The following is a 13,789-nucleotide window of genomic DNA, read 5'->3' on the forward strand; positions in this document are numbered from 1 at the left end:
AAATTGAATAACTTTAGTACACCATCCAGTTATTGCCTAACCTATACCTGTATGCACAGATTTAGGCACAACTGGTTTCAGGCACCTTTTAAATGCAATGACCAGTCAACAGCCCTACAGCCAGATTCTTGTATTCTACTGGGAGATTTCAAAGCTTCAGTATCTGATGTTTTTCATGATTTCTGTTACTATTTAAACTAATTCTTATTGTGTTGTTTCTGTTATGATGGTGATCTTTTTCTAAGGTCAAAGAGAGCTTAATCTAAAAAAGACCACCTGATTAAACTATTACAACTAAAATATTGCCACCATTTAACTAAATATGCTTTTTGTGATGCATATACAACCCTAAACTATCTTTAGGTCTACACATTTTCAGCATATACATCCTGCTTAAAACGTCTTCCATCTTTGTTCCTACCCTTGCCTATTGTCACGAAGGTTGGGTCATGACCAAAATAACATGATGGATATAAGCGGCTAAACAGGTTTTCTCCAGAAGGTGGCTGACAACTCCCTTGGGAATAGTGTCAGTTCATTAATCAGGGAATGCCTCGGAGTAGAGCCGCTATTCCTTTGCATAGAAAGGAGCCAGTTGAGGTGGTCCGGACACCTCTTCACACTGGCCTGTGGCTGTGAGTGCTTTGGAATCCCCCAATAAGCTGATTGATGTGGCCAGTGAAAGGGACTTTGGGGCTCCCTTTTCTGCATTCCCTTCACTGTCTAGAAGTCCATGCACATGGAGAGCTGTCGTGGGTCAATTATTGTGGTGCTGTTGCCGCGGGAATGATGGTTCCGCCTTCCGCGGGTTCCTGACATCCAATCGCCGATCCTTCTGGTGATGCCACTGGGACCGCCATGCCCACTCCTCCCCCCATACCCATTCTCCCTGCCAACGGCACTCCTGTTATCCCCACCGGTCGCCGATCCCTCCTCCAGCAAATCCCTGACGCCCCCCCCTTCCCATCGCTCCAACCAATGGTCCTCGTCCTCCAACACGCCATACATCTCACATTGGGTCTCCTGAGGAGAGGCGCTGACCCAGGACCAGGTGGAGGGATAATGTCTCCCTGGGAGCGCCTTGGAATCCCCCCAGCTGGTTAAAGTGGCCAGGGACACAGGGCTTCCCCCAAGACCCTCTCCCCCAAACAATATGCGTCTTACCTTGTTGTGACATATCCGTCTTAGGTGTGTGGCCATTTATCTTGGTGATAAAGAAACAGAACAGCTCAGACAGGAAAGTGAGTATGCTCTCATTTAATTCAACAGAATGAAATAATACAACCAGTGGTTCAAATCATAAATCCCATTTAGGCTACATGTCCGTCTCCTCGTGGAAACAGGTTGTGCTTATTTTACACACTCAGTTCATTAGGGGAATTGAGAAATTATATTTTCTCCTGCTAAGGGGGTTTGGGAGTGGGGTAGTTGCTATTTTGATTCAGTCCAGGACTCAAACCACACATTTTTATATTCCATAAATGATCACTCAAAGCCATAACGCCCATATGCTATAAAGTTCACAGAGCAAGAATAGACCTTTCTCTCTCTGTATTTCTTACTAAAATAAGTCTCTACATGTGCTCTTCCTGAGGAGAGAATGAATGGAGTTTACCTTCCAATTATGTGTAAGGTAACCATTAAAATTACAGAATTATTAGTTATATCACATCGTTAACATCGTCATCATCATCATCATCCCCATCATTAAATCATCTGAGCAACGTCTGTAAAAGATTAAGGAGTTAAAAGCCAAGCGTCGTCATGAGGCTGGATATATACTGGTTTTAACAGTACAGTACACTGACAAAAAATAAAGACTCAAATTATTAGAAGACACACTATATATCATATATCTGTGCATGACAGGTGAATAAATGTAGAAACTCAGTCAGGGGTGTGTCTTCATCTTTTTTCTCTCTTTGTTTCTGAATGGTTACCTGGTCGTATCGGCTCCCAAACAGAGAGAAATCTGGGTCTGCATGCAAGAATCCTCTTCTTATGAAACGGACAGATTACATGAGTTTTAGACCGGAGGAGATATAAGATGTCTCCTGCACCCTACATCGTTCAGAATCCTTAATAATGGAACCATAAATCCGTTTTTTTTTGTGTCTTTTGGATCCTATTCGTTTTCCAACCTTCAGGCGACTGTTTGAGAGAAGATCCTTAAGTGTGCAATTATTTTATTACTGTTTAAAGGGCAAAGGCAGAAGTGGGAAGAGGAGTGATCAATTTAAGATTATTGTGATCTCTCCTGTCTCCTTTTCTTCTGTCTTTTCTTCCGATGAGTGAAATTCAAGACATTCCGTTCCTCGTCTAGAAGTCCATGGACATGGAGCGATGGTTTGGGTCAACTATTGTGGTGCTGTTGCGGGCGCTGTTGCCGCGGACACTGAGGGTTCCGCAGGCTCCTGCCATCCCACCGCCGATCCCTCCAGCGATGCCACTGGGCCCCGCCATGCCCGCTCCTCCCCCCATACCCATTCCCCCTGCCATCGCCATTCCTCCTGTGATCCCCACCGGTCCTCCGATCCCTCCTCCTGCAATCCCTGACGGTCCTCCTCCCATGGTTCCCATCGGTCCCATGGTTCCACCCGTGGCTCCTCCTACACCGCGGCCGTAGATCTCACATGGGATCTCCTCTGTGACGCGGTCCTCGATGACCTGCTGGTCGCAGTCGTGAGTCTGTGAGTGCTGCTTGTAGCCGTAGCAGCTCTTCTTGTAGCTGGACGTGGAGTTGAATGTCTTCATGGGAGGTGGCTTGGAGAAGTCGTTGTGGTAGGACAGCTCCATGGAGCTCAGGGTGGTGCGGCTGTGCTTCATGCTGCCACCGCCGCCGGTCGCCATGGAGCCCTGCGAGCCGCAATGGTGCTCGTGCACGCAGCGGGACATGGTGGAGGAGCGCCGCAGCTTGTGGAAGTTGTCCAGCTCCTCGGAAAGGTCGGCCATATCTGAGGAAATCTCCTTGTCACGCAGAGAGAAGAGCTCGTAGTGGGGCGGGTCGAACACCTCCTGGAAGCCCGCCTTGTTGAAAACTCCGGGCCTGCGAGCTACCACCTGGAGAAGAAGGATATCCATTTAGATCGTTAAGATTTAAAGATTAGAAAGTCTAGTTTCCACAATGATAAAAAGGGATGTCACATATTTCTGTGTACTAATCAATTTAGCAACGTTTGAAACAAGCCGATGATGGTTGGTAGATCGTTTCTATGTTGCCAGACCACTGTACATCAAATCTGATTATGTATAACAAATACATACAAAATTATGTATCATAGTAAGATTTGAAATCAAATTTTCAGGGTTTAGAAAGGCGGTAGGATTAAAGGGGATGAAAATAAATATCCACCCTAATATATATAGGAACTTCAAGCATCTTGCCTTTTAAATATTTGTGTTATTTTTTTCCTTTCATTAATGGGTAATCAATGACATAATATTAGTTTTCTTGTGATTTGTGTTCACCTATTTAAATAGTAAGCTACTTATTGTCAAAAATACAGCAGCTCAGCTAGATTCAACCTTTTACAAAATGTAAAAAATTAACAGAGACAAGTTAATAGGAGAACAAAAATTAGCTGCTAATGGTAGCCACCAGAGTGTGTTGCAGCTCCGGTTTTGGCTACGCGTCACTCTCACTGCTTATTTGGTAACCTATGTGTGTATGTGGAACTTTCCCTCGATTTCATTGGCGCTAACGGTTCAAAAGAGATGTCAATCATCAAAATCGATCAATGGGTTCCAGAGAAACGGCAACAACGCCCATTTCCAACCAAATGGCCCCAGAGGTGGAGTTTCTTTTGCTAAACCTCTCTAAAAAAGTCAAATGTCACTTGTTTTGCATCAATCTTGATACAGGGTACTTATTATATGTTGTACTTTGGATTCCTAAAGCTTTTAGTCTACTAACCCATCATCCAAGGGTAGTTTTCACTATAAGTAAAAAATAATCTTTGGACGGACACTATAATTTACAGTTTTCTACTATGTTCAATCTGAATTTTCTTTAAAATAAAAAACATCTATATTGATTCTGACTGTTTTACATCCAACTCACAGGTTAATCTTTACTTTGAGAAAAAAGATTATTAATGTTCCCCTTTTAGAAGGGGAGATATGGTCATTTGTTCTGGAAATGTCATTTTCGAGCCTGAGACCTGAAAAACAGGCTTGGGGTCTAACAGGTTAAACAAAAGAGACAATAACCTTGAAATGACACATCGCCTATTGTCATGATCTTGTTTTTTGTATTTGCTTTCTGTTTTTACTTCCTGTCCTTTCTGTTTTCCCTCCTATTTTCTCTATTATTTGTCCCAGCCTTATTAGTGTCACCTGTTCCCCATTAGCTCTTCAACCACCCGACCTCTTGTACACCCGCACTCTATCTCCTCATTAGTTCTGCTTGTATTGAAGTCCTGGTTTTCTGTTAAGGCTTTATAAGATCCTTGTTTGTTGTGTAACAGGGTAGATCTGTTAGGTTCGGTTTGTTTTGCCTTTATTTCCAATAATGAAAGTTTCTTCTGTTCTAACTTCCTGCGTTTTAATCAACCCTGCTTCCACCTATGTTGAACTGCATTATCCTTTAAATGGTGTCTAATGGTGTGAAATCCCCGGGTGTATTTAGTATTCTCTCCTCAGTCTCTATAGCACCTCACCATCACTTTCAATGATGTGTCTCCTCTTTCCTGCTGAACAAAAGGTCAACCACAGAGGGTGGGTTACCTTTTTCCTCGGCTGCTTCATCTGGACCAGGATGGAGATGATAAGAAGAACCAGCACGATGCCTGACGAGACACCAATGACGGTGCCGTGGGTCTTAGTGATCTGATGAAAAATACCCTTAGATCGCTTCTCTGGAGGAAGAAGAGGGTGAGGACAGGGAATAAAGAATGATACAAAATGCAGAAAATCAAGCCTACGAAAACCTGCAGAAATAAATCCTTTTCAACCATAATATTTGGTAAAGGTTGGCAGGAGGAGGAAGATTACCTTTGCAGTGGTTTTCATCCCATGGGTAGACACAGTTCTGAACTCCATTGCACACCAGGGAGTTGTTTATACACATGTTGCTGTGGCAGAAGAATGAATTGCCTGAACAGGGGGCTGCGGGCAAAAGACAATACACAGAGAGAAAAGGGGAACAAACATTACAAATGAGAAATAAGCAGCTGTCTGACGGTGCTGGGTAAATTATGATACTCTTTGAAAGGAACTGGAAGCTATTTTGAGGATAACGAGAACACGGAACAATAAATAAAAGGTTGATAATGTCGCTGTAGGAGTCTGCAGGGGCAGGTTATAAAAGTACTATTGTTCTGTTATGAAACAAATGTGAAGAGAGTCCACACAAGGCCATTCATCATCATTCCCTGCAGACATCAGGGGGTGATGAGGGGAGGATATGTTAGCTTCACTGAGCTGCAGCCTTCATGTCGAGGGAGAGAAAGGGAGAGGGGTTGAAGCTGGAAAACTAAGAATAAGGCAGGGAAGGAGAAATATGCAAAAGATAAAAAGAAAAGGATGGCGTGGGGTGGTAGTTGAAATGGCTTCATGTGTGGTACAAATGTTCAGGCAAGTGGCGTGAGACAGCGCACATTAAAGTGACTGCTGGCGTATGAAGGCTGTGCTGGCAGAGACGGAGATGGCGAGTAATTGAGGCTGGCTGCTGGGCTCAGGAGATCGATGCACTGCCAGGCTGAAGGAGCGGCTGCAAGAATTTGGAAAACGCAGCTAGGGTTTGGTGTAGACGATTTGGTGCTGCAGCAAAATGTGAGGGACACCTGGTTCTTATGAGAGGAGTGGGGATAGAAATAGCTGAAGTCTGTTGATAAGCAGATGCATAATATTTCATTTATTTTTTATTCTGGCCCAATGAATTGTGTGGCAGGCAGGCACAAACGGTTGATCATTAATACAAAGTTCATTTTTCTGTTTTGATATATTAAAGTCAAAAACAGAGATCCCTCCCTTCTATCTCATCATCCCTACGTCCCTTCTACCCTCATCCCCCAAACCCCTCGACCATATAGTCCTTCCTCCTTCTCTCCCTTTCTTCATTCACTGATCCCTGTAGCACTAAATCTTAAATCGCAAACTTGAACAATTCCCACCCAAAACTATTTTGAGGGGATAAAAAAAGGAAGAAATCGAAGTCAGCGTAACAGAAGGGAGGGCCCTCAACCAAGACCGACAGACAATCAATACATGCCATGTGTACAGAAAAAGATGAATACTAAAAATCTTGAAAAATAACATTATAAGATAGATTGCAAAATGATATCAAAAAGCACGGACAGAAAAGATTATGCCAAAAACAGTCAGGAAGTGCACACGCCCTCTTCCCTACTACAAACGTGGAGGGATTTCTCCTTATTTTCTTGGTCAGTATCACAGCAAGAGCATCATGACAGGGGAAGGCCTGTACATTATACCCAGCCTTCAGTCTCTTTGGCCCGTTCTCTCTTCCACCAGCCGCTTTCCCCCAATGTTCCACCTCTGGATTTGCAGCCGCTGAGTCTTTATCAGCTGAAACAGACTGTGGTCCGCTCCACCAGCTTCACCCTCTGCTCCGAGGTCCACTGTGATTATGTGAGTGTGTGTGTGTTTATGCGAGTGAGAGGGTCCACCCCATCTATCTCCTTATAGACAGAGCCTCTCCTCTGACACTGTGATCGCTTCCAAACCCATTATGTGTGTCCCGCCTTCAAAATGTAGCCTTTCACACAGGGTGTCAACAAGGCTTCACCCTCTTACCCCCACCTTCCTTCCACACACACACATACTCACAATGGGTGTGTATGCCAGTGTGACTGTATGTGTGTTCAGTAGCATCCTAATATTTTGGATTTAGAGGTGCTTCTGTTGGATGGTTATAGCACATTATGGGTTTGTGCACCCTTTTCTCTGAGAAAGGTGCTGGCAGATCTTCCTTCCAGTGTTTCATCAAAAAACAATCCCAGTGCTTTTTTTTATTGTTTCAATGAGAACGACATCTCAATAATGTATTACAGCTATTGACAAGCATTTCTTCTAACTTCTAGTGAGGTCACAAGCCCTTTTCTAAAAAGTAAAAAAATGTAAACTCTGTGCTCAGAGTGATCGCATAGAAACCGCTGAAACAGACTGTGGTCCGCTCCACCAGCTTCGCCTGTTGAAGAGCTGTTTCTTGAATTGGCTGTATGTGACGAGATGCTCTGTTCTCATTGGAAACATTTGAAATAAAAGGCGGGTTCAGAGAAAAAGGCGCCATTTGGAAATGAAGAAAAAGTGCAGGAGGCAAACCTCAAGTTGTTCTCTGAGTGACAAAGACGAATGGCTCCCTAACCTCTAAGTAAACTTTGAGACAGTCCCTGACTCTGAACAAATAAAGTTTGTGGGTGATTCAAGAGACTTCTCTCTGAAATGAACTATGTGATCAGAATGAATGAGGATCCAAACGGTATTAAGGACTCTCAGATTAAAATAAAGAATACAGCCTTACTGAATTTAAAAGGCCATTAGGTTTAAATGGTTCTGGGTTTGCTGATGAAAACACCATTAGCATTCACCTCGGATTTGGGACTTGTGCAGTAGAATGTGGTAATTAATTTCTCCGTCTATTCAGGCATTTCATGCAAATATTACGGTGCTAACAGAAAAAATGTTTCCAGAATGGTAATTCCTGCTACTCTATGAGAAACCTCTAACAGCATCCGTTTGAAAGTTTTTTGTCCTTCAGAAATGATAAAACTTAATGTATTAATACTGCCATTAGATAAATGAACCCTACTTTTCTTTTCACCAAAATAGATACATTCCTATTTTCCTTTGTAAGCGGCCTATAATAGCCACTGTATCACGATGTGACATGCATATCAAAACATTTCCTCCTTTCTGGTATTTTCAAATCCTGGAATACATAATTGGTTTTCTCCTATCTATGCTATAAACATGGCACAGTGTAATTAGCTTTCCTCTCGGAGTTGACAGTTGATACACAGTGTGTGTTAGTGCCTACTGATGCAGGCAGAAAGCAGGACCTCATAAATCAACTGTTCTTGTATCTGTTTCTGTGTGTGGGTGGATACAGCTTTTAATCCATTACAGAATGTCAGAGAGAGAGTTATGAGGGGCAACTGGAATGGAGCTTTGTCTATTAGCGATCAGTATTCTTCTGAACACAATCAGATCTAACTGTCACAAAGCAGGCAGTTCTCTTTCACTTTGTACTTAATACCTATGGAAAGTAATGCAATATCATTTGTAAATAACCCACAAAGTTGTGAGCCAAGACGTGATGGGCTGCCTCCAAGGAAGTCAGCTGACGTATCATAGAGAGGAAGACGATGTGGGTGTATTGGCTAACAGGTTCTGCACTGCAGGGACTTGCAGAGGCAGTGAGTGCTGATGTTTCTGGACTTTCTTTGGAAAAAAAGGGTTCACATTCAACTATCACTTGATGTATTGTCCTGCTTCGTCATAAAGATTAGTTTTAAGTGTAATGCAGGCAAAGCAGACAAACAATCAGTTCAAAATCAATCACTGTGTAATGTATGGGATTAGTTTTGTATCATAAAGATAAAGCAACATTTTCTCAGAATAAAGCAAAACTATGACTTTAAAAGAAAAAAAAACTGAGTCAAGCAAAATAAAATTCAAAAATAAAATTATAAGTTGCAAACAAATCATTTGTGTAATCATGTAAACCAGTGGTCACCAACCTTTTTAAGCCCAAGATCACCGACCTCAGCCTAGGTGAAAGGCGAGATCTACCTATTGCAGAATTGAGTGAAAAAGACGGCCCAGACAGTGCTTCCAATTTGAGGCCTTTTATATAGGCTAATTGCATCTGAATTACTGTTACAGTGAAGGCTCCATAGTCAGCTCACGACATATAGGCAGGGGTAAAGTGCTATTGGGGAGCGGACCTCACCTCCTCTAGGGGGGTCCGGGGGGATGCTCCCCCGGGAAGATTTTTTTTTAAATATTGAAGTTGAAAGCATCAATCTGGTGCACTTTGAGAGCAACATGAAGAGCTCTATGGATACCTCTCTCAGCACCCATATGAAACAGAACTGTAAACAGATTTTCTTTTTCTTTATGGATATTTTACAAATCACTCCCCTTTTAAACTGTATTCTTGTTTTACTGACATACTGTATAGTAGGATATTTCATACCTGTTTTTCATTTATTCTCTTATTGTTTGTAAAACTATAATGATCATATGAAGGTGTGCCGCGGAAATAATCTTTTCAATAAATTGTGACAAAACCGTTCTAAACACTCAGAGAGTCCTTTAGCTCACCTGAGCCCCTCAGTCTGACAGGAGAGGACTCTCCTCCAGCTTGTTGTGGAAACAGCTCCTTATGTCCGTTAGTTAGTTAGTGCAGCTAGCTAACCAGATGCTAACATCACGGTCCCCGCTAGCACCGGTCCCTCTCTCTCCCTCCCTCTCTCCCTCTCTCTATCACACTAAATGCGCTATTGCCACACTGGGCCCTGGGAAGTAGGGGTGCTGAGGGTGCTGCAGCACCCCCTGGTGGAGGACAGGGGATCTGCACTTCCACAATACAAAAAAAACGAATTTTCAGCCTTGATGTAACAACATTCATAATTAAGTAAAGATAACACCCTTTTCACCCCGGTTACATTTTCCATTTGCCCTAAGTGGGGGATGTTGGCTTAGCAGGCGCCCGCAGCCAAAGTGAGAGAGATAGAGAGAGGAGATACCGCGGTACCGGCGGGGATTGTTGTTAGCTTCTGCTGCGCTAACGGATATAAGAACCTGTTTCTACAATAATGTGGAGGGAGAGTTCTGTCCTGTCAGACTGAGAGGCTGATAACTACAGCTCAGTGAGGTAAAGGACTCTGAGGGTTTAGATAGTTCACTTTAGTCTAAGTTATCTCAGTGGGTCTCAAACGTTTTGATCACAATTTATGTAAACAAATATTTCCAAGGCACACCTTTATAATTATTAGGATAAATAAAAACAGGTTTGAAATCATTCCAATGTATACTATAGGACAGTAAACCAAAAATATCGTTTAAAACTGGAGAGATTTAAAAATATACATAAATAAATAAATGTTAACTGGTAAAATAAGATATGAATGAACAACACAAATAAAATAAGTTACATGTATTTGTTATTGGCTATGGTAGGTTATTGGAAATGTTCACATACCTACTTATTTGATTAATAAAATGCAAACCGATCTTTTTCATATGGGTGTTTAGAGTTGTACCCCCTAGATCAGTCTCTAATTGGGCGCTCAAAGTGCACCAAATTGAAGCATTTTACTTTAAAATGTTAAAAAAATCTTCCCGGGGGATTACCCCCGGACCCCCCTAGAGGATGTGAAGTCCACCCCCCCAATTAAAACATGTTATAATACTAAATACATTTGAAGCCTTGTTATATGCTGTCCACCATGTCAATATGTTTCTCTTTTTGTAGTGTATTGGTCTTTTGTAGAGGTTTTTCATTACCAGCTAAAATCTTGCCTATAGGGCAGCACATTGGTCAGAACCAGCCGTGGTGTCATCCCCACAGCACCCCCCATTTGAAACATGTTCCCACGGCTATTGCCACACACACACAGAGCCGAGCTTGAATGACACGTGTATTTCCATGCAACTCTCTGATTGGTGTGGTGTCTTGCCTCTGTTGCGTTCAGTGAACATGGGAAATTACAGTCCTGCCGTTGTCTCTTGTGTCATGATGAAGTTCACGTAAAGCACGGTTAATGTAGCCTATTACAGTATATTATTGAGGTGTCTAAAATATACGTCAATCAAGTGGCACCTGCTAACGGGGTGGTGGATGATAGGTTTACATATAAAAACGTATTTTTCAAACATTATTATTTTAATTTTTTTTTTTTTTCTTTTGTTACTTTTTTTTTTAACGGTCCACGATCTACCCGCACCACACTCGCGATCGATCGACTGGTTGGCGACCACTGATGTAAACTATAAGTCTTTTTTCTTTGTTTTAAAATAGGTTTTTGTTTGCAGTTCTTGTTTTTTCTTTCTCAATTATCAGACTTTTGCTCTCGCTGCAACTCTCTCATTTGCGCTCCTTCACTTTTTGTTTGAGATTTTGACCCGAGACAAACCTCCCAGGTGGGCGGGACTTTCAGGGTGCGTCCCCATTGGCTACTCAGTTTTTGAGTGACAGCCCAGTCCTCCGGCGGGAAGGCAACTGCGGTGCGGTAGCTGCCTGAGCGTGGATAGAACACCCCCAGAAGAACCAGCATTTCAATTATTATAATACTACAAGTGAAAATATATGCAAGTATTGATCATTTGTGTTGTTTGTGCTGTACTATACGGTCTATTTCTTTATTGTGTTAAGTGAGAAATAAAGCTGTGCTATGAAAGTTAGGTTTTGCTAACTTTAGATCCATAACAATGCAAGCTAAGTAGCCTAACAGTTAGCTACATAGCTAGCAGTGAGTGAGCGTTCAGACACCGACGCACACCCTCAAACGGACTTGTGTTCCTGAGTCTACCAGCAGGCTTTCATGATTCTGTTTTGATATGCAAGTATAAGCCATGATAGCTTATTTTATTAACACGCTAATTTGATATGAAAATCAATGGAGGCTGAGTTAACTTTTGAAAGATTATTTGAATTATTTGAAGGATTAAAGTAACGTGTTATGGCAGGAAAGTTAAATCTGGTATATTCATTTTAATGTCACCTTATATATATATTCATGTGTGTTAAATTTGAAGGGACAAAGTATATTTTCCCTCCCCAATATATTGAGGTGAAGTCTTTGTGTTTAGAGAGGGATGCAAGCAGGGGACATCCTAATTTGGGGATAGCTCCAAAACTCTGGAATGTTTCCCTCATAAAAGAAGAGGGTGCGTTACACATGCTTAGGGCAAATGTGTGTGTTTTCATTGCAGTAAATATATGTGCTGCATGATTACTGTTCAACTATACCTCTGTTTTTATTCTTTCATGTGTGGGTACTAAATGGCTACAAACATTGTGGAGAAATTAGCTTAAACATGTTTTATTACTCTATATGAAATGGAAGCAGCTTTTATGATAGGGACGAGAGAGCATTTTCAGCATGTCAATTATCAGGGAAATCTACTTGTTTTCAATAGATGTGTGTGGTTAATTACTTTGTATTAATAATAACAGTATGTGTGAAGGAAGCTGGAAATATGCAATGTGAAACCTTTTATTTGAAGTAAAGATGTGAACAATAGCTCAAATGGCGGGAGGGGCTGTAGGACAAATGAGTGTGTTCTCTATATTAGGCCTGTGTGAAGTTTGACTATTTGAAAAGCATCTCTAATACTGTTTAAGAGCATAGGTAATGTGTTCTTCGTTATTATTGATATGAAAGTGATTTACATGTATTACGTATATTTAGCCAACTATAACAACTATATCTTAAAACATACTTTTAACTTGTGTGTGGTAACCTGAGGCGGGAAGATGGACACAGGGACAAAGGGCCATAAAGGGGATGTGTGTGTGCTGGCTGCAAGATGTGAAATAAGATAAGGAAACTTGTTGTTTAGAGCAGGTTCGTACCAGACACCAAAAGGTGTCTGGTCTTCGTCAAACTGAAAGAGACTTTTTGTTTCCGGGTTTCTTCTGCTGTGTCGCACTGATTGGGTGCGACAGGCCATGTGTTGGTCTCTCCCAATAAGATGACCTCTGGGGGAAAGCACGCACACACCTCCTCCTGTGTTTTAGTATGAAAGCCTGTGTTTTCCTTTGTTTCGGGCTCTTGTTTTTGACCGGCCGTTCCTGAGACCTGTCTCACACGTGGTAGAACCTGAGCCCGGAGTACTCTGCAGAGTGCTTCGTGATTCCTTTGTATTTGTATTGTTACCTTGTATCATTAAAACAAGATTATTGTTTCACTTGCATTCTGGTGTTTCTTAATCCCTTCCTTTTTACGAATTTACCCAGCTTATCAAACGACACGCGGAGACGTGGTTGGTTTTAAACATCCTCCAAATCTCCAACACTTTGTAGGAAAACCTACCGTCCATGATGCCCCTGAGCTGTGTTTTATTTGTTAACTTCATATTTTTCATTTCCTAAAACATTATTTTCCTCTCATATTAACAGTGTGGATCATTCATCATATCATCAGCATGGTGTGGTGTTTTCCCACTTCCTCTGAGGGGACAGCATGGAGGGGGGGACAGCATGAAGAAAGACCTGCACCAGCTTCATCCACACGTTGTTGTTATCACTGGCAGTGGCTCAGTGTAATTTCATTTGACCAAATGTCTTTACATTTAATAGATTTTTATTATTATCCACCTTTTGGTTTTATGTCCTTTTATTTAAAACATTCTTTGAGACTTCATCTTCTGGTTCAAATTTCAATAAATGTAATTTGTACAATCACTCTCTTGTCTTTATTCTACATGAAAATGTTAGAGATTCCATTCAAATCTGTTGATTTTTCATATCTTCCTCAGGCTAGGAATAGTATGTCGAATTTTTAACGATAAACGTAGCATGATTATTGCACAGGTGTGCCTTAGTGGGTGGTGGTGGGGTTATGGTATGGGCAGGCGTATGTTATGGACGAAGAACACAGGCCACTCGATTCACAACATTACCCTAACCCTAATCCTAAACCTCACACCAGATACTGACTGGTTTTCGGACCCCCCCAGACCCCCCCAATAAAGCAAAAATGCATGTTTCAGAGTGGCCTTTTATTGTGGCCAGCCTAAGGCACACCTGTGCAATAATCATGCTGTCTAATCAGCATCTTGATATGCCACACCTGTGAGGTGGGATGGATAATCTCGG

The 13,789-nt window shown here is 41.9% G+C and overlaps 2 protein-coding genes across 2 annotated transcripts in view; one reads left to right on the forward strand and one right to left on the reverse strand.

The window, feature by feature from the left end:
* Positions 1-13,789, forward strand: part of LOC307029127 (proteasome subunit beta type-3-like) — a 68,500-nt gene that overhangs the window by 25,632 nt on the left and 29,079 nt on the right. The window lies entirely within an intron of this gene.
* Positions 1,240-13,789, reverse strand: part of neto2a (neuropilin (NRP) and tolloid (TLL)-like 2a) — a 31,365-nt gene continuing 18,815 nt past the window's right edge. Inside the window, exons 8-10 of the mRNA XM_079662490.1 lie at positions 4,993-5,106; positions 4,726-4,856; positions 1,240-3,060 (exon numbers count right to left, since the gene is read on the reverse strand). Of these exons, the coding sequence (XP_079518616.1) occupies positions 2,320-3,060; positions 4,726-4,856; positions 4,993-5,106 (986 nt within the window). The 3' untranslated portion in view covers positions 1,240-2,319. The remainder of the gene's footprint in view (positions 3,061-4,725; positions 4,857-4,992; positions 5,107-13,789) is intronic.

The sequence above is a fragment of the Notothenia rossii genome (assembly GCF_949606895.1).
Source record: "Notothenia rossii genome assembly, chromosome: 2".
In the NCBI taxonomy this organism is placed as follows: domain Eukaryota; kingdom Metazoa; phylum Chordata; class Actinopteri; order Perciformes; family Nototheniidae; genus Notothenia; species Notothenia rossii.